Source organism: Candoia aspera, chromosome 2 (assembly GCF_035149785.1).
Source record: "Candoia aspera isolate rCanAsp1 chromosome 2, rCanAsp1.hap2, whole genome shotgun sequence".
In the NCBI taxonomy this organism is placed as follows: domain Eukaryota; kingdom Metazoa; phylum Chordata; class Lepidosauria; order Squamata; family Boidae; genus Candoia; species Candoia aspera.
The window spans coordinates 162,548,664-162,570,815 of NC_086154.1; the positions used below are offsets into that span (position 1 = coordinate 162,548,664).

Genomic DNA, 22,152 nt, shown 5'->3' on the forward strand with positions numbered 1-22,152 from the left:
ATTTGGTTCTGACTTAACATATTATGTAATCAATGGCTTATGGCTCCGTGGGTTATGTAAACTGAGTCCACCTGCACCCTATTCAATAAACCTTGGTTAAAGCAATGAAGATTTAGCATGATACAGGTATCAGTTTTAAGTCTCCTACCCTTAATCTGTCTGTTCTCTTCTTGTGTTGGAGGTTCTCATTCCTGCCACTAACTGAATGGTGCAGAGCCTCCTCTTTACCACTATTACTCCTGAGTTCATAAATAATGCAACATTATTTTAAAGTCTCCCTCCTGCCTCTGCTGCTGCACCAATGCTCTTTCCCTCCAGATCCTAGGGATGCTGATGCTATGCTAAAGCTACAACAAGCATACTCTTCCCTTCCCTTCTTCTGACCACTGCGATTCAACACCAGAAGAGAACCCCTGTCTCTTCCTCACAGCAACTCTTCCTCTGCACTGAATATGCAAATACTCAAACCATAAAAACTCAGCCCCACAATGCATTTTTTCTTGTATTCTCTCCCCCATTTAAGTCTCTAATGCAGGCCAGGGCCATACAGGGGGCAAGAGGAACACTCTTATCCATAGTTAGGTGCCTTTTGGTTCCAAAGATCCTAACTGGCCCAGAAGATTTATTCTTTGTTAGTGAGCCCAGAAGCAACTCTGTTAAAAGGCTGATAATCTTTCCTGTCCACTTTTCATAGAAAATACCCTCAAGGATTAGTCAAAACTAGCTTTGACTTTTGATGTAAATATGTATGCATAAGGACATATATACAGTATGATCCAGAACAAACCATGCAGAAACCTCAGGAGGAAGAGACTGACCTGGGACTGCTGGAAAAGGAAGCACTTTTGGGGGGTTATGCCACAGGCCAGGAGAACAGCGGTGATGTCTAGGATGTTTTCACGTAAAACAGTTGGCTCCCTTGGGATGGTGAGGGAGTGGAGGTCCACAATGCTGTATAATACAGAACTACATTCTTCCTGTAGCTTCACCCAACTTGTGATGACACCAAAATAATTCCCCAGATGAGGAATCCCAGTTGGTTGAATTCCTGAGAAAATTCTTTTCAGACCTTTGTTCTGTAACAAAACCATAACCACAGGTTTAAATATCTGTGCGGTAAATTATCACTGATAACTGAGTAACAGTTTATGCAGGTTTGCTCTTCTTCCCATACAGCTGAGATGAATCCAACAAGTCTGGGGAGCAGCACAACTAAGAAGGCTACAATGGCTACCCGTTAAACGCCACTCCATATTAGAAGGTAGCACAGCGTGTTTTGTTTGTGCTGCTCTCACAACAGCTTAAATCTAAGCTTTTCCAGCAAAGCAAACAAAATTCATACAGGAATTAATCCAAATACCTCCACTAGCCACTGCTTCCATTTCATCTGAAAGAAAGGTGATATAAGAGGAAATCCGTTTGTTTCCTATTCAGCTTCTTTCCTTTACCTTAAGGTTGCCTAATTCTAGAGGCAATAGTTTGTCTTTTGCTTATATTATAGAAGACAATTACACTGCTGTATAAAGTAACAACAGACACATTACTTTTAAGAACATTAGTTTACAGAAGAAAGTGAAAGAAGCACTCCTAGCCGCTGTTATACACCAACACTTTGCATTTTTCTTTAGTCACAGATTGGAGTGAAAAATTGATGGGAATGGGAACAAAATTCCAAGTCACTGTTGTAAAATATGTAGCCACACACGTGTTATATTGGAAGATTCTGAATGCAGAGTGGAATATAAGATATGTATTGCTGTACTAAGAATAAGCCCTGCAGAGTAGGCCTGATCCAGATGATCAGCTTGCCCCCAGTGCAAGTATGGATTACTGACAATTTCTCAAGGAAAGGAATGCACAACATTCTCCTCTACTTGCACCCAGCTCACCAAGAAGACAACCTTCATCTGTCTTTTTCGTTACTTCAAAAGCAGTGTTTTCTGATTTGTCCTGACTCAAGCAGTGCTGTCTGGTTCATGTGCTCCATTTCAATCATTTCTTTGCAGACAGCGACTTCCACTCCAACTGGTTACTATGCACTGTGCCAGGAATGCTCCTTCCCTGCCGGTCACTGGTTGCTGCCCTCCATGGCCATTTTTTTAACAAGTTCCCTCATGGAATGGTGAAAAGCTGGGCTTATTTTTTTTTAACAAGTTCTCTGATAAAACAGTGAAATGATGGACCTGTTAATTTTCTTTTCTTTTTACAGGTTTACTGATGGAGTAGTGAAAGGGTAGGCCTGTCTTAAAAAAACAAAAGCAAGTGAAATTGACAAGAGTTCTGCTAGTTTATGGTAAAACTTTGGTCTTGCCTTTAACTGGCCCAGGAGGGAGTAAAGAAGCAGAAGAATTCATCAGTCAGCGGATGTAGGGAATATGGTCCATACTGAGCATCAGGCCATCACTGTGGCCAAAGTGGAAGAAGGCCTGAAATCCAGAAAGGGATTTCTTTTTCTTCTTCTTTTTAATAAGAATTTTACTAGGTTTCAAGCATAAAAGCTACAGAAAAACAAAAAACTACAAAGAAAAAACTAAAAAAGTATAAAAACACGAGAGAAGTGACTTCCGACTTTTAACAGGAAGGATATACAACCATTTTCCATAATCAATCCCTTACTCTATATTAAACCAAAATCACATTATTTCTGTAAATCATTCCATTGGCACATTATAATAATCACTAAAAGCAGTTGCTCCCTCCCCTTATATTAAAAAAAATATGAACCTCCTAATCAACCTCCCCCACAAAGATAACATTTATTTATTTCCTTCCTACTACTATTCTATACATTCCTGTCTGCTATAATAAAGATCAAACTAAAAAACATATAAATTGTCTGCCATTGTACTTGATAATACAACAATTTTACTAATCTTAATCATATTAAACCCAAAACAATATTTTTTATTATACCTTAATCTTAATCCAAATCATTAAAGATAAATGAAATCAAATATGCAAAAAGCAAAAATATGCTAAAAGCAAACCAGATAAACATTCCTCAACCCTTATCCCACTTCAAAATAAACCAGAGCATTTACAAATCCCCACAATGCGCATAGAGCCTTTTTCTTTAAAAAAAATCGAGCAGCCCAACTGCCCTCCTTGAAAACTCCGACTTCTCTTCAGGAGACCCATTATATATGGGAATATATAATAACCCCTTCTTTTCCATGGCGTTCCATCAGAAGATCAATTTCACTTATGGCTTGCAACTTGATCTCTCCCTTTAATTTCTTCAACTTAACTATCTAATCTTCATCCAGCATTTCAACAGAAGTCCTGATCTCACTCTTAGAAGAGACATTTCTGTCGCTGTTAAATTCCTCAGTTTTATCCATGACATCCCCAAGCAGATGACACATTTTAGGCCTCATATTTTCCACAATGTCCTGAATGCCTTGCATAAAAACTTGATAGGAATCAGAAACAATCTGTTTAAAATCTCAGTGGAACTCAGAGAAAGTCTGTTTAAAATCCTCCATGTCTCAAGCTGTAGATTATGGTGCCCCCTAGGAGCTTAACCAGCAAAAGTCAAAGATATGAAAGAATTCTGGAATGTATTTACATAAGTGAAAGTGAGATATGCAGACAGTTCCCCAGGGAAAGTAGAAGCAGAAAACTGAAAGTTCAAAACAGCTGATTCAATGTGTATAAAAATGCTATTATCTTCAAATTTAGTACAAAAATAATAACAGGGAGACAATTATTTACTCTCAATCCTTAATATTTGGATGGAAAACAAAGTCCAAAACTTAAAAAGAATTTTTTTTAAAAAAATTGATCTCAAAAATAACGATAAGCACCAAGAGAACCTGCTTCTCAAAGCCTCTTTTAGGGTATGCGTACTTAAAAGAAATATAAATTGGGTGATTTAGAAATGGGGTGGCCAGTCTTAGTGTCCCTTTAAGGCTACAGCATGGCTTGGAAATGGTGACATTCCAGCCTTCTGGCTGCTCTTACCAGTCGAAAGTGAACGCTGTTTGCGATCTTTTGGCTGCAAGCAGCTGTCCAGAGGACAGATGGGGCGATTCCAGGTGTTTTCCTTTTTCCAGAAAAACACTCCTGGGCTTTGGGAAAAACCTGCCTGAGCCTGAAAAAACTGCTGTGTTGTCAGTTCTGCCTGCTGAGCCCGCGGACACAGCTGTTCAGTCCACCACGTCCCCACCGAAAGTCCCAGAAAGGGATTTAAGAAGGCTATAGCCACTTAGAGTCACTTGCTGAGATGGGCAGCTAGAGAAATTGAATAAATAAAATAAATAAATAAATTTCCATCCAGTTTACAAACAGAAGACCAGCAGCTTAAGGCTGCCACATGGGAAAGGATTCAGTCTCAACAAGAGCATAAGAGGTTCTTTTAATTACAATTCTAAGAGAAAAAAGAATGATGCAAAATAAATCTCCAATAAATGATAAATACTGGTAGCATCATCATCAACTTCTGGTCATTCAATTTCTTTTTCCTGATCATTTCATTCTCTGGTTGCCTGAATGTCTTTTAAGCACTACCCACCCCGATTCCTTTGAGAGAAGGGCATGCTTGTGGATACAAAATGGGAAGCCTGAAATATGATTTTCTGAACAGAGCTGGATTATTCAGAAAGCTTTCAAAAAGAACCTGAGCCATAACTGGGTTTTAGGTTATTTAAGGAATCAGCTGAAATCATCAATCATCGGTTAAGGTCTGACAGTTTCATCTCTCAAGAGGTAAGCAACTTCCTGGGTGGTCTCTTTAACTTTACTTTCCATATTAAACGAGGAAGCAAATCTCACATTCACATTAACTATCACTTCTGCTGAAGAAATTATTTAACACTGAAAAACACACATTTCTCCCAGTGACTACTAGAAATGCAGTGCGCTATAACCTAAAAAGGGCTCTTGCTTCCAAAATCTGCATCCCGGTGCCAAGCTCACCACCTCTAGAAGGAAAATAATTTTTTAAAACCTCACATTCTTCTAAGATATAGGTTTTCTCTTAAAAAACTCCAGGGACTCCATTCATCCAGAAGAATTTGTTTTTACTTTCTTTTCTTTCTGAACCCATGCCATACCATAAGGTACTTTTGAAACTCAGCTCAGTTTCAAAACTTATGTGGCACAGTGAACTGTTGTTCGTGACCCCACCACTAAATATAAGGCCCACGTTTTCCATTTTTAAAAAATTCAGTCCAAGGCCTCATCTTCTGTAATAAAATTCATTCACAGGTAGCAGGGCAGGGAAGGCTCCACTCCAAGTCAGACTAGATAGATGGAGGAGATAGCATAGTCTAGGTCAGGCATGTCCAACCCGCAGTCCACATGCAGCCCTGAATAGCTAGTAATGTGGCTGCAAAAAATCATAAACTTTTAACATTATTTTGTGATTATTATTTTTTTGGGTGACTCGATGGCGCAGTGGTCGATTGCGGACTGCGTAGGTAGAAACAACGGAATGCTGTGTAGGGGAGGGGGCAGTGCAGTGCTAATGCTGCTGCCCACTACACACGTCAGCTTGTGGCAACTTGGTGTTATATATGTATTTCAATCTACCTTCACGTGTTCCGTGACAACAGGTGTTTATTGTTATTAAGTAGACATGTAAGTTTTCTTATTTATTAAACTTTGCTTTATTTATTTGCCTACCTAACAATTTACAATGGACTTGTTGTGTTATTTCTTAAAAAATATATTTATTCCTAAATGAATTTATTCCAGCATGGCTTTAATGTCATTTCAACAGAAAACAGAACCCAAAAAAGAACATAAAAATCACAGATGAAGGAAGACTATTCAATGAAAAATGGACAGATGAGTACTTTTTTGTCGAGACAAATACTAAGACACTATGCTTAATTTGTAGAGAAAATGTGTCAGTTTTCGAAGACTACAGTTTGAAAAGGCATTATACGGAAAAACATGCCAAATTCGAAGCGTATCAAGGAATCTGTCATAAAGAAAAATTAGCGGAACTGAAAAGAAGTCTGTCCTCTCAACAATTTTTTTTTAAAGTCACAACTCAAAAAGACTCTATTATAAAAGCTAGTTATTTGGTAGCAAATCTGATAGCAAAAAAATCAAAACCATTTACCGATGGTGAGTTTATCCAGCAATGTATGGAAAGCGTGGCAGATATAATTTGTCCTGATAAAAAAAGCAATTTTTCTAAAATCAGTTTGTCTCACCAGACTATAGCCCCAGGTGAATTGAAGAAACAGGAAAATCTATCAAAAGAGGTTTGAAGAGTAAAGCTGCTAACTTCAAATTTTACGCTTTGGCGATGGATGAAAGTACTGATGCTACAGATATGGCCCAATTTGCCATTTTTATTAGAGGTATTGATAACGAATATAATGTCAATGAAGAAATGGCTTCTTTGGTGCCATTAAAAGACACAACTAAATCTTGTGGTTTGTATGAAGCAGTAAAAATGACATTAAAGCAATTTTCTTTAACCATTGTCAACATGTCTGGTATATCTATTGATGGTGCCCCAGCGATGGTTGGTAAAAGTGAGGGACTTACAAAATTGATAGAAGACAATGCAGGTGCTGCTGGCAACTCACATTTGATGAAGTATCACTGCATTCTACCTCAAGAAAATTTATGCACAAAAGCTTTAAAAATGGATAATGTCATACAAATTGTCATCAAAGCAGTGAATTTCATAAAGGCCAAGGGATTGAATCATTGCCAATTCCAGGAGTTCCTTACAAGTATGGATGCTGATTATGGGGACATCATTTACTTTTCTGAAGTACGGTAGCTAAGTCAGGGTAAAATGCTGAAAAGATTTTATGATTTGCGAAATGAAATCAAGTTGTTTATGGAATCAAAAAGAAAATTTGTGCCAGAACTTGAAGATGAAAAATGGCTCACAGGTTTAGCATTTTTGGTGAATTTAACCGCTCATTTAAATGAGTTAAACATGCATCTTCAAGGTAAAAACCAACTTATCACTGCAATGTTTCAAACCATAACAGCATTTGAAATGAAACTTAAAGTATGGCAAGCTCAAGTTATGGAAAATAATTTTATACATTTTAATACGTTGGCTTAACACAGTCCTGTGAACAGCGAGAAATATGCAGCCTTGCTTTTTGGTTTGATACAGGAATTTGAGAACAGGTTTCAAGATTTCCGGAAAAATCATCAATATTTTGGTATATTTTTGACTCCATTTTCAGTCGACGTAACTACATTACCTCCAAATTTTCAAATGGAATGCATAGAGTTGCAATCAGACATTCAACTCAAAGAAAAATTTGATTGTGTCTCTCTACTGAGACCTATCTTCCCAGAGAAAAATATCCCTCGCTTCACAATCACGCCTTATTCATGACATTGCTTTTTGGCAGCACGAGCAACTATTTTCAAGGATGAAGCACACAAAGAGTAAAATTAGAATTAAAATTTCTGACAAGCACCTTGAGAACTCACTGAGAATTGCAGCCACTTTCATCGAACCAGATATTGATGCATTAGTTTCACAAAAACAAGGTCAAATATCCCACTAGTTTTATGTTGCCCTTTTTTAAATTTTATAATAAAAATATTAAAAAATGTTTATTACTTATATACATTAACTATATTATATATTTTATGTGTGGCCCAAGACAATTCCTCTTCACTCAGTGTGGCCCAGGGAACCCAAAAGGTTGGACACCCATGGTCTAGGTGGATTAGTATCCACCTCAGAAGAGGGCATCTTCAATTCACATCCTCTCTCCTGTCTCACCCTTCCAAAAAAGTCACCTTTGTGTTTTAACAAAAACCTGAACTCTGAGGCAGGCAGGGAAAATAGTTTCATTAAACATGTAGAATAACCACACTAGCACATTTGCTATAAATCCTTTAAAAAAAACAATAAAGACGAAGGACAGGTCATATTACATGCAGAATAAAAAGCACAGCTAATATACTGTGACCCATTATGGATACCCCAACAATGAAACATATTGATAATCTGGAGAGAGTTCAGAGAGAAACGGAAATGATTAAACGCCTGGGAACAACTAAGTTGTGGGAGAAAAGATTAAAACAATTACACATGTAGGGCTTAGCTAAATTACAACAACTTAGAAAGCTTGCTTTATTCCACTCCCAGCCTCTAAGGCTGACCAGTCTCTTGGCAATCCAGGCTGTCAGAATTTGATCTATTACACTTCAAACATTCCCATATACCCCAAAATCGACTGGAAATATTTTTATTTTAAATATTTTCCATGTGCCAGTGTTTAAGGCTGGGAAGAGGTGAAAGTATTATTAGGACTTCTAATGAGAATCCCATTTTCCTCCAAATTACAATCACTACCTCATCTTGGCCCTACTCAGGGCTCTGAATCTGAGAAAACCATTCACCTATCCATTCACTATCACCCAAAGACCACAGCAGACAACCCTGGGAAGCATAAACAGCTATAAGAGAGGCTACATCACAAACTCCATTTCCAAGACAGCTGCAGTAAAGGTGTCTGCCCAACTGGGTATTTGGGGTGGAGGAAAGCTGTAACAGAAGGAAACTGCAAGCAAGGCTCCATGACTGCATTTAAAACTATCTCAGGAAAAGAGAGAGGAAGAAGAAATTACTTTTGTTTTAAGCTTAATTTGTTAGGAAGCTATGTCACTAGATAATGTCAAAAAGGGAAGGCTTTTAAGAAAAAACAATAATAGCAAAACTTTTTTTAAGAAAGAGATTAAGTGACACACCAAGTGATTAATAGCATAATTTTATTTAAGTTCATTCAGGAGTTAGTTTCATTTGAATAAAATAGATTTACGGATACAGAGGGCACCTGCAAGTCATCCAAACAGAATGGACTACAATAACAGTCCTAGAAGATGTATTTCAAAGTGGCTCTATTGTACTAGCTCCTGAGCAACAAACTCAGCTGAAAACACAATGAATGGAATTAGATTTGAACAACACTAAAGAAAGAAGAGGCATATTTTAAATACTAAGATGATTCAGAGCCAGTTTGGTCTAGTGGTTAAGGCAATGGGCTAGAAACCGGGAGACGGTGAGTTCTAGTCCTGCCTTAGGCATGAAAGCCGGCTGGGTGACTTTGGGCCAGTCCCTCTCTCTCAGCCCAACTCACCTCACAGGGTGGTTGTTGTGGGGAAAAGAGGAGGAGGAAGGAGTACGAGGTATGTTCACCACTTTGAGTTATTTATAAAAATAATAATAAAGGCTGGATAGAAAATAAACAAACAAACAAACAATAAAATAATACCTATTACAGAACAGTGAAGATACTGTCAAGGATATGGGCACAGCTGGATAATATTTGTTTCATTTATATTCTGCTTCTGAAACAGAAGTTTAAGGCAGCATACAACATGTTCCCTCTTCTCATTTCTTCCAAACCACCACCCTCTTGAGGTAGTTGGTCCATAGTCACCAAGGGAGCTTGTAAAGCTGAGACTGGACTCGAATGGGAGTCTCCCCATTCCTAGTCCAACACCTTAACCTATTACTGAAAAAGGAATAACAACTGCAGTTAAATAAATGGACTGATATGATAATAAAACAGAAAGGGTGTATGTGGCTGACAGTTTTGGTAAACTAACTGATAGGATGATGATGTTTGTTCTTATGCTGTTTGTAACATTTTTCCTTGAGTAGCATGTAATTATTGTACACTATTTTTATTTTTGATACTTCATTAATAAAGGATCCAGACAGCATAAAGCATTCCAGAGGAATGAAACAGAATTCTTAAAACCGTGGTACTAAAGCCATACCTAGTTGACTGGCCTTCTATGAGCACTGTTTATTCACCCTGCAAGAGTCAGAAGGCAGCCTAGCAGGGAGTTCAGCCTGGTGTCGTGAAATCATGGAGCTGGAATGTGCTTCACTAAAATGCTGAGGTCAGGACATCAGAGCTACATACTCAAAAGATCTGGAGTTAGTAAAGGATTAGAGAGAGGAACTCCCATTGGAGACAAACATAAACTGCAAGAGATGCAAACTCAGACTAGAGCCATTTTTACATGGGAAAATGTCTTAATGCATTTTAGATTCTGTACAGACTTGCTCTCTCCTCTCTGCTACAGACTGGAGAGACAGACAGACAGAGGTGGTATGGATCTGCAAGAGATTAATTCATGTTCTACAAATTAATCCAGCCGTACGAGGACAAACAAAATTTCCATCTCCTTACCAATCCTACTGTGTGACAGGGTAAGGCTAACACCTTTCTAGGGGTGCTAGAGCCTTAAGCTTCTGCACAAGACAGGATATAAATCTCATAATACATACATATGTATCATACTATTCCCTTCTGAAGCCAGCAATGTTAACCAAGTGCAGAAAAGGATTATTTCAAGAGATCAAGGGATGTCAGAGCAGACAATTCTTCTCTGCAATGGCCCCAAAATATTCAACATTGTATATCTTGCCTCTGGATGTTCACCTGGTGATCTCTCTATTGGTTCTTCACAAGGCTGTCAAGTCAGTCTTGACAGGGAGATGACTTAATTGGATTGTTAGATTTTGGGGGCTTTTATAGTGATTTTGTTTTGAATATATATGATGAAATTGGGCTAGTTTTGTATTCTCATGCTGCAATGTATGAAAAGGAATTCTTTCAGTGTTATAAGTCACCAACAGATGGCAGTACTGGCACACTAAAAGCTCTGACATGTTCTTGAGCATTTGTTCTATTTGTTCTTTCACTTTAGTTGGTGGGAAGCTGCTATGAGAAAAGGTTGTGTGACTATCATTCATGAACTGGAAGCCCACAGTGAGTACTTGACAGCAAGCTTTAAGTAAGACAGCGTGACTGAATTTTTGACTGCCAAAGTTCTTCCAGTTGAAATCCACTAGTAATGCAGGTTGTTTATGGTGATGACTGTGTCAGTGTGAGTACTGTGCATTCCTGGGCCAAAAACTGTAAACATGGTAAACCAGGAAGAACTGATTTGTGTAATCAAGAATAGATGACTGGTGACAACAACTGAGTTTCACATGAGAAAGGTTGATGAGCTAATTAAAGACAATTGGCAAATTGCTCAAAAGAAAATTACTGTCAAGGTTGGCATTTCATAGAAATGTGTAAGTCACATTATTGATGTCTCCAGTATCAAGGTTTATGCAAGATAGGTTCCTCATGTGCTGATGGCAGTGATGAAAGCTTCAAAAGTTGAAATTTGCCAGCAATTGTTGTCATGCCATGAGAATGAAGGTGAGAAATTTCTTCACAGCATTGTGACAACCCACAAAACACATTATGACCAAGAAATAAAGCCTAAGTCCACGGGGTACCACAAAGCTTCACCTGAATTGTTTTTTTCCAGAACCACGACTTCAGCAGGACAATTCATGGTTACAGTTTTTGGGATGCAGATGGCATTCACACAGACTTCCTTGAACCTGGCACCACTGTCAACTCAGAGCGCTACATCGCAACACTCAAAACACTGAAACAGTCAGGGGTCAATTATTTGTCTGACATTTCTAGTAACTTCTAATGGACATTTTGCTGAACCAGAACTGAAAAGATGATGGTTTCTGGATTGTATATAGATATGAGTAGGTTATGGAGAGAAGAGTTCTTTGTAATTTTAAAAGAGGATGAAGAGATATTATGTTAGCTTATGCTTGGTGTGATGAACGTTGGAAGCCACTTCTTTATTATTGTCTTTTGTTTCTTTTTCCTTGTCTCTTTTACTCACTTTTCTTTTTTATTTCTTTTCTTTCTCTTGCAGTTTTTAAATTTCTTTCTTACTTTTCTTTTATCTTTTAGTTTAGTTTGCATTTGTTTTTACTATGTCTATTAAAATTTCAGTAAAATCATTATTTAAAAAAAACCATTGAAACTGTGATTAAGCAGTGTTTAGAAGTACTGGAAAAGATTTTTGCTGCAAAATGATGCTAGGTCTCATACCTAACAAGCCACCCAAAGAGGCAATTACAAAGTTGGATCTCACCATTTACCCATCTACCATACAATCCAGACAACTTCCACCTTTTCCCAAAACCAAAGGAATACCTTTGTGGGCATCTATTTGACTCAAGCAGAAAGGACTGTTTAAAGAGATGAAGTGTGGAGTACTTTGATGAAGGCTTTAAGAAGCTTGTCCATCACTGGCAGAAGTGTGTAGTGAATGGTGGCAGTTCTGTGGAAAAGTAAATTTAGGTAACAAAAAAGCTCTTTCAAGGATTATTTTACTCATCAAAATATCTTTATTTAAACTAAATTTATGGAGGTCATAAATTTTCATTCAATCCTCATATGATAGTTGTGTAATACATTGTTGCTATTTTGTTGTAATCTTGGGTTGATTCATGTTGGGATTTTCTTTTTACAAAGTTTGTAAGCCACCTATAGCCTTGGGAACTGGATGGTATAGGAAAATGTGTCATTAAGAATCAGCAAAATAAATTAAAGGCATAAGAAAATGAAATAGTTGAAAATAGTTTTATATCAATACCTGTCCTAACAGTGAGAATCACACTGAGACAAGGAGTAGTTCTCTAGTGTTTATTACTGCTACATAAACAGAATCCTAACAAACTGAATAAGTGTGGGAAAAACCCAGACATATAAACCCCAAAAGCTAAGGCAGGCCTGATCTGTGTCTCTTTGAATGACTGCTTAATTCCTCAGTACTACGCATGCGTTTTCCACCCTGGATGGGAGCCCCTTCCTGCTCGCCATCATTACTCATGACAATACCATTCACTATACCTCTTCATAACTTTCTATCCTTACAACCAACCTGGCTTCCACTATGTCCTAGGTACATTGCCTTTTTTCTTTAATGTTCTCACCATTTTTTCAGGTTCCTGTCAACTCCATTCAACCATCACCTTCCCAGTCCTCTCTTGACCTATTCACTCTTCCTTTATGCATTTGTTTTGCAATTCAGTCCTCCTGCATTCTCTCCATATGACCAAACCACCTCAACATACTTTTTTCATATTGGTCATTAATTTTTATATTCAATCCCCATTCATTCAGCACCCATTCATTCTTGACATTATACAGTATATTCTTATGGTACCACACACACTTCTTAAGTAATGCATTTAACTTACATTTATGTTTCTCCTGACATACCCAGTTCTCACTGCCATATGACATTGTGGGTGGATCCATATTATTCTGGCAAACATTCAGTCTTACAATCAATCACCATACTGCCCATAACCTTTTCTAGCAGCATCTGTATATCTAAAAATTTCTCCATTTTTCTATCTTTGATTTACTTTCTACCAAGGTACACAAAATCATTTAATGTGCAATCATTCTCTCCATTTTCCCCATCAAACCCAGTTACCTTAGTATTTGATATATTACTTTCCAGATCCACGTTCCTTGGTGTAAAATTAATGGCAAATCATTTGGATGCTCAGCCAACAACACAACATCTCTTGCATGCCAAAATACATGCACGTCCCCAACCAACACTTCTCTAACGTCACAAGCATTCCATATACATTAATCCATAAATAAATTAGAAAACCAAGGAGACATTATACATTCTTGCCTTACTTTCTGCTCAAAGTTGACCATTTCCTAAGCATGTCATTCATTCTTGTGTACACTTTAGTTCTGCTTTTATCATATTCAGCAACCAACCTACAACTCCATATTCATTCACAATATTCCATAATTCAAGCCTTATATACACTTTATATTCTTTGTCTAAATGAACAAACATACAATAACCTTCTTTTCTCTTATATACCTTTCTTAATGACCTGCTAAAGAACAAAAATCTGATCTGCACTTCCCTTGCCCATCCAACATAGGGCCATATTACCCTTCCCAATTTTTTTCATTTTCATTTCTTGTACCCTTTCAGACTTCAGTCACATACCTTCCCCAGCACGCTTAATGAACACATCTGTTGATTTTGCATTTACTCTTTCAAGCTTTTCCTTTGCACAGGGGAACAGCATTCTTCCAATAATGAGGCAAAAATGCACCTTACACAGATAACTGCTCCACAATCACCCATAGTTTAACATTTCTCCAGTTACTTGATCTATACCTGCAGCCTTATGATTTTTCATTCTCACAGCACTTATAATTTACTTTTCAGCTTTTTGTGGATTTTTTGGGACATGAACATAGCATTTATTTCAATTCTTTGACATATCAATTCCACCCAAATCACAATAGCCCTTCCAGCATTCCCCACATAAGTTTCATTCCAAATTATTTCATCAATTTTATTTTCAATTCCAGTCACTTTTTGGAGGCTGCTTGTTTAGCTCTTTTCACCCACTTCCAAAATATATTTTTAAAATTTCCATTAAAACCTCTCTGTATTTTTTTGTCCCTATCCAGCTAGTATTCAATAAAATTCAGGGCTATGTTTAAACTTCTACTTACATCTCCCTGTTCAAGAGTATTTCAAGAGGTTATATTAAGAGCTTCCTAGCCCCTTGATACTGGACAAGGCTTCAGCTGTCCCTGTTCCTCTGCCTTCAGAGCTTTCTGCAGTGCCTCTTCTTCATATGGAAAGCTCTGTTGTATTTCTTGGTCCAAGTGAAGTTACAGTATAGTAACACACCCATGAACAAACACTCAAACTTTTTAACCCCCTACCTGTTTATTCATCTTTCATTATTTTTTCTCTTAAGGAGTACAGGTGGAAATACTCAAAAACTACAGCCTGAGCATTTTGAGAAACAGATGTAACTGCCTTCCTATAAACAAAATTTGATCTCTGACCATTACCTTTGCAGCATAAGATAATTAATTAAATAGTTTTAAACAACACTTACTGAAATTATGTTGCAATTATGTAAATGCTTTGTCTGCTAGGGGTTAAAATATGAAGAAGTAAGCATTACCTAGTTTTGCAGTCTATCTATCCATCCAATTTGTATAGCCCACCCCCCCATCTCAACAAGTGTCAGGCTCAGCCCAAGAACAATGAAGAGTCAGTCCATTCAAACTCCAGTTCTTTATTTGCTCACACTATATAGACAGAATCTTGCCAGACTAAAGCTACTCTACCTAAACTAAAGGGAAATAACCTGGGAGAGCTCTAGGGCAGGGCTATCCTGAACCTCTTTGCTTTCCCACCATTGCCTCCTGGATTGTGCCTCTGCTTATCTCCTCCACCTTGGCACCACCAAAATCCACCACATCAAGTAACTCTGGGTGGTAAATATTAAAATAAAAATAAAAACAAGTTCAACAATTAAAAATACATAGCAGCCAAAAAAAAAAAAAATCACTACCAACAATCACTAGCCCAGACAGGAGACGGGTCCCTTCACACAGTTGGGCTCCAGGCCTGGGCATAGAACCAGGTTTTAGGGCCTTTCCTTTGAGGAATGCTAATCAAAATTCTATATGCCACTGAAGCTGGCTTGTGTTTTGGAATGTTATGCACCCAGAACATGTGTGCCTGTGGAACAGAGCAGGTGAAGAAAGCTAATTCTAAATACAGGTGGTGTGTGCTTATGCATGAATGCATGGGAGTGAGGGGAGAACACAGGAAGAAGGGAGCGAATCACTGCTGACATCTGTGACAAAGAAGATTGATGGTTTCCCTCTCTAGTTTTCCCCACTGTGAAGGCATACAGAGGGTGGGGAGAGGGATGAAGAAGCTGCTATGTTGGCAATAAAGCAAACTGCTTCCCTTAGACCATTTGAGCACTGATTAATGAGGCAGCAACAGCAGCCCAGGAAACAGAAAAATCATGCTTAGACGACCCTCTTATTTGTTGTCAATTGTTAACTGGAATCACAGAATTCCATATGGTTTTAGTGGTTTGCTGGATAAGAATTTAAGCCAGTAAGGCAAAGGCAAACTTGTTTATGAGGACAAACAAAATGATGGGAACTGTTTATTTGGTTTTCTGACCTTAAAATAAAGAACATACAGTTCAAATCTGTTAGTAAAGATGACTCACAAGCTGAACAATCTCACATCCACTACCATATATGTGAAATGTGAAACTAACATACTGCAAAGTAAAAGTCTAAAAAATAAAAGATGGGGTATGCAGTCCTATGCTTTGTTTGAAAGTGTGTCCACCTGTCCCCACAAGAAACATTGGGTGCAATGAAAAGAGAGCAATATGGGAGGCCAGAAGAGATGGTGGAAACTGACCTTATCACTTTTGTCTTCTAGTAAATAGGTACTTTGTGAAAAAACACATCCATTGAGACAGTCTCATGGGACTATGCCCTTATATAGTCTAACATTTAGAATGGGCTCAGCAGTCCCAAAGTTTAGGGAACCCAGAATTAGATCAAGGTTCAATGTACAGTACTCTACCTACCTACCTACCTAGCCAGCCAGCCTATTTCTATACTTGTTTCAGCTAGGGTGTTTTACCACCACATATTCATAAACAAAGAAAAAGATCTATGCATATACAGATTGTTCAGATGGTTTAATATATTACAGTTTGAAGCGACACACACACACACACACATGCATGGACATATTTTCCAAATCATATGTTTCAAAATAGCAACCATGCTATTAATAATGACAATTTCAACTAAAATACTGTGAAAAATCCACTTAGTTGAGAGTAAGCTAAAGCTCTCTCAATTTTCTGTCTACCAAAAAACGTTCTCTAGCCATTCTTCTTTCTCTTCCTTTCTTTCAAAACTGCCTAAATAAACTATCCAAAGAATGAAAATAATGATGGAGCTATTTATTTGTTAATTATACATGTAATTAGACCAGTTTGGTCTAGTGGCTAAGGCAATGGGCTAGAAACCAGGAGGCTGTGAGTTCTAGTCCCGCCTTAGGCATGAAAGCCGGCTGGGTGACCTTGGGCCAGTCACTCTCTCTCAGCCCAACTCATCTCACAGGGTTGTTGTTGTGGGGAAAACAGGAGGAGAAAGGAGTATTTGGTGTTTGCCACCTTGAGTTATTTATAAAAGCAATAAAGGCAGGATAGTAAGTAAGTAAGTAAGTAAGTAAGTAAGTAAGTAAATAAATAAATAAATAAATAAACTCTCTCTCAGCCCAACTCATCTCACAGGGTTGTTGTTGTGGGGAAAACAGGAGGAGGAAGGAGTATTTGGTGTTTGCCACCTTGAGTTATTTATAAAAGCAATAAAGGCAGGATAGTAAGTAAGTAAGTAAGTAAGTAAGTAAGTAAATAAATAAATAAATAAAATCTCTCCAGGAACAGATATTTTCCTGTCAGACAACATTTAGAAAATAATAAAAATACAATTTATTCAACACTACTACAAATAAATAAATAATAGCTAATTAGGCATAGAAAAGTGATGTAATTCATGGTTTTTAATCCACTGATTGAAGAGCAATACATTAAATAAAACTTCCCTAACAGAGCCCATAGAACAGAACAGCAAACATACATACAGTAGTTAGAAATCTTTCACAGTTACATGGTGGAGTATTTAGGCCCAAAATAGCACACAATTATTTGTCTGAGAATAAACGCTCAAACATATCTATTGAAAATGCATACTTCAAATAAATCAGTAGTTCTGGCAGGGAGAAATTACATTTCTTGAACAGAATTAAAATTTTTAACTATTTTTTTTTCTTAAATGCAGTAAAGGTATGTGCATATTAAGGACAGGAATATTAAATTTAATATTACAATATTAAATTTAAAGTTAGACAACTTCACATTAAAATATTTCCATGAATACATTGTCACAAACAGAGAAACTGAAAGCAAACAAAAGTCCAGAAATTTAGGACTGGTTTATCCAATACCTTTACCCACTATCTCAATCTAATCTCTGCCATATGATGGACTGGTCTGGAAAAGTGATGTGTGAATCAGAGTAGTGATTTACCAAGTGAAAAACTGAAGTTTAAATAACATGTCCCCTCACCAAGGGGTCTATACTTACATAGAGAGAGTTACACCCTACTATAAAATGTGATTTTCCACAGTAACCCCAGTGCAGAGGTTTCCGTCTTAAAGCATAACAACTATTACCAACTATGACGGGTTTAATAGAAGCTACACCATGAACTCCCTTTGAGTTGTGCTAATTATTCTAGTTTAGTGTTTCTCAACCTTGGCAACTTTAAGATGTGTGGACTTCAACTCCCAGAATTCCCCAGCCAGCAACACTGTTCTAGTCAAAGAGAGTAAAAATGGAAAGCACTGATAGTACAGGCATGAGTTTATTGGAGTCATTACCTCTGGGCTCATTCTCATATCCCTTTGCCCAGGTACCTGGTTTTTGTTCCATGTCCTCACAGCATTACCTTTTTGTTTTATCCCCAGCCAACAACTGAGGCAGCTAAAAACTGACTAGCTGGGTCAATGCAGAGTATATTTTGGCAGATGAACAGGTAGGTTTTAGAGCTGGATACTCTTGATCACACCTTTATTCTGCAACATCTGGCCAAAAAATATTCAACCAAGCCAGATTCTGCATTACACATTGCATTTATTGACTTCAGGTCTCCTGAACAAAAGCTGTAGGGTAAATTCATAAACACTACTGTAGATAGACGGTTACTTCCACTAAGGTACAAACTTCACAAGAACTCTGGAAAAAAGTTTCATTGTAGCATGCAATAATAATAATAATAATAATAATAATAATAATAATAATAATAATAAAAAAAAAGCTACCCTGAAGAGGAGTAAGAGGTGTATTTTGGCTTCCCTGCTCTTCAAATTATCAAACCGCTTGTGACCAAAGTAAGTAATTTGGATCATCATCCCCCAAATTTAACCAAAAGGTATGTTACAAGTTTAACAAAGATGATATAGTGCTTTAAGGTAGTGTTCCAGACACTTGTTGTTCTGAGGAAGCACTTAAGATTGATTACATTAAAATTAAGATCTTATTTTTCGCAAAGTGACCTAGAGTGCATGCCTGGTGTCTAAAAAAACATTTAAAAAAATATCTGGGCATGATTTTTCATTGTTCTTCCAATCATGGCACACACCAAAACTATAAAATCCAAAATACCCTAAAATCAATGGCAGCTTTGCTAGAAGGGCATACCATATCCCATCAGCAACACTTTTAATTTGGCTAACACACACATGCAACTTTTGTTTGGAACTCAGTTGGGACCTGGTAGCTCCTTTGCCCCTCTGGAAAGGATTAAACCCAGAACTATGTTCCAAGTGGCCCCATGTGTACTAATGTGGCACTAAGGAGGGAGTGTTTAATCTGACTAAAGTAGAAATTGGGACATGGATTTGTATTACTGCCCATTGGTTAAATGTCCCCCTGCCCCCGAACACCTGGGCTCTTTACTCATTACAGACAATTATGAATCAACAGAGAAAAGGACATCCTTCCAAAAACTACAATACTGGGTCATTCTGATAATGGTCTACAATCAAGCATTTACTGCACTCTCAAGCAATATGGAAGTCCAACTGGATCAATCCACCCTACTCAGAAATGTGTTCCTGAGTAGCCAAGCCCCCTTTTTTAGGCTGACAAGGTACTTAAACCAAATAATTGCCCCCTAAACTCCAAAGAGCACCAACATTAGCACATTTCAATGTCCTCCCAAAAGTGGCTTTCAGGGTTGTGTCTGTGTACATGCGCACGTGTGCCTTTGTGGAGAAAGATCTTTCTTGTCCAAACCCCCTACTTGGTATGCCATGAGTCTCTTTGGGAGACCATTCTCCAGTACAAAATAATTAACAACCACTTTTTGTCCATCTCACAGGACAGCTTTTAGCCTGTCCTAATATAATGTTTTGCCTTACGCCCTCTTAGATTTCAGAATGTTCAATAACATCTCTGCTGAGCAACCTAGAGGAAGCAGAAACAGTTTCACAAGTCCTCTTGTGATGCCTTTTTGCATGACATGGCACCCTGAATTAATTACTGCTCTTCCAAGCCGTAGTTATATCTGATCAAATGAGGGATCACTTGTTCCTTTTACTTGACAGCTCAGCAAATATCCCTAGAACAATTAACAAACTTCTTGCAATTGCTATTGCTGTAAGACAATTAATTGTTTAGCAATCTTGATAATTTGCTTTTCCTAAGATGGTTTATATTTCCTTTTTTTAATGCTCTTTACTTTTTCTGATTATTTGAATAAATGATAGCTTAGTTTTGCCTTCCATACTTCATCTTCTGATCATAAATCTAATTTAAACCCATTCTAATAATACTTTAATTTTGTGATTTCACCCTTGTTTTTAATTTCACTCTATTGGACTGCATTTTATTGTACTATGCTTGGTATTTTGGTCTTTTACCACAAGTAAACTTTAACTTCCTACTCTCCATGCTTGGAGGAGGAGGAGGAAGGTTCTACAACAATCAAAAGCCTCAGAGTTACATAAGGGCCACAAAACTTTGGCTTTTAGACCCCCTCCAAAGTTTGCTCCCACCTGTAAATTTTAACAAAGAGGATGAAAATTATTAATGGATAGAAATCATAAACTGTATTTTTCTTTAAATTATCTGAAATCAAATTTAGTCTTTCTCCTGGCCACAGATACATTCTACTCTTGCCAACTTAAAAGGCCAGCCCTGACTCTTCATCACAAAAAAGCTGTGCATCATTATTTTACAATTGTTACTATCACAGGGTATTATTATTTGTCTTACAATGCTCGACAAGTTGAAACCACTGAGCACATCCTACTGTCCTGTTCATTTTAGAGATAGCCACAGTATCCTTAAGCTCCCACTATTTATCAGGTTAACAGGACACATGTACTCACTTTACATGTCTCTATCATTCTCTGACTCTTACCACTTATAACATATAAAGTTGACACGTTCTGTGCAGCAATGTGCAAAATCTGCTGGATACTGATGGCCAAGTAGAGCCAATCAGGCTTGATGCAACTTATGCTCAACTATTAATATCCAGCTATTCAGTTTTACAACTTTTGCTGATGACACTTATTCTTACTCTTTTAGCTTTCTAGATAGCACAGTACAGATTTTGATTTCACAGCAGACTTGCAGCTTTATTTCTCCATCTTTTAACTCTATAGTTACTGTCCTGATCATTTTCTGATGCTATACTTGTTAATTTCATATTCTGATGAAAAACTAAAATAAACACATTGTATTATTTTTATTATTATTTCAAATGTATACCAAATCTTTCTGCCCTTAGGGCATTCAAGGCAATGATTTACCATTAAAAAAAAATCCCAGAAGAGCTTAAAAGACCATACAAACACTTTTAACGAAAGTGCCCACAGACTACTTGCAGTCACATGGTGCAAAAAATGTAGAAGAGGACAAAAGATGCTTCAGCATTCAGTCACAAGTACAATAATAATTAATTTTGTTAACCTACTAGGCCAATCAATTCCTCTAGGGGACTAATTACTTTAAAATACATGCACAGAAGAAACTAGCGTATCAGGAAGAAGGCTAGCCTAAAACCTGTACGCGTGTAAATTCCAAATACAAAACTTATTTTTATTTATTAGCTACATTTTCAATCTACGTTTATTCTAAGAAGTTCAGGGCTCTACATTTCCCACTGTTTACCTTTGCACCAATATTACGGGCTGGCTTAATCTGAGAGACGGAGAGGAGCCCCAAGTTACCCAATAAAATAGTGGCATGCAAGGATTTGAATTCTGCCGATGTAAGTCTAACATGCTTAAGATACACGACACTGGTTTCCAGTCCACTTGAAAAAAGACCAGCAGCCGTATTACAAAATAATTGCGGGGAGGAACTTTTATAGGCGAAGGGCGACGCAACCATCAGGCGGTAGCCGTCCAGGCTCCGGAGCCGAATTAAATGACCCCGCGCTACGCTGTCCCGCGTCACAAGGCAAGGCGACGAAACTCTGAACCAGAACATCATTCTCCCTCTTCGAGGAGTTGCATCTCCCCGTCCACCCGCCCAGACCTCCGCTCTACCTGCACGAGGTGAAGACTCCGAAGAGCAGAAACGGGCGCCGCCATGTTGGAAGAAGGGGCGGCAGTCATGTGGCGCTGCGCACGCGCGCTATGACGAACGACGTCAGCCCTTCTCGCCGGATCTGCCCTTCTGAAGGTCGAAAGTCGGAGTGAGAAAGGTGTTTGGCATTCCTCTAATGCTGCTTGCGGTAGTTCTGAAAAGGTTTAATGCGCAACACCTAATGGATCAGGATTATAATCAATAGTAACAACTTCGTCCAACAGCAAAGTTTTCCAGTGAAAGACTTGTTCCAATTAAAGCGGTCCTTGCGCATTCCCCCTCTCCCCGCCATCGTCTGCTCCCCGCGCCGGAGTCAGCGTCCGCTGCTTCTCAT

At 37.9% G+C, this 22,152-nt stretch overlaps 1 protein-coding gene across 1 annotated transcript in view; it reads right to left on the reverse strand.

Moving 5' to 3' along the window:
* Positions 1-21,836, reverse strand: part of WARS2 (tryptophanyl tRNA synthetase 2, mitochondrial) — a 33,332-nt gene extending 11,496 nt beyond the window's left edge. Inside the window, exons 1-2 of the mRNA XM_063294644.1 lie at positions 21,779-21,836; positions 819-1,076 (exon numbers count right to left, since the gene is read on the reverse strand). Of these exons, the coding sequence (XP_063150714.1) occupies positions 819-1,076; positions 21,779-21,823 (303 nt within the window). The 5' untranslated portion in view covers positions 21,824-21,836. The remainder of the gene's footprint in view (positions 1-818; positions 1,077-21,778) is intronic.
* Between the last annotated feature and the right edge of the window lie 316 nt (positions 21,837-22,152).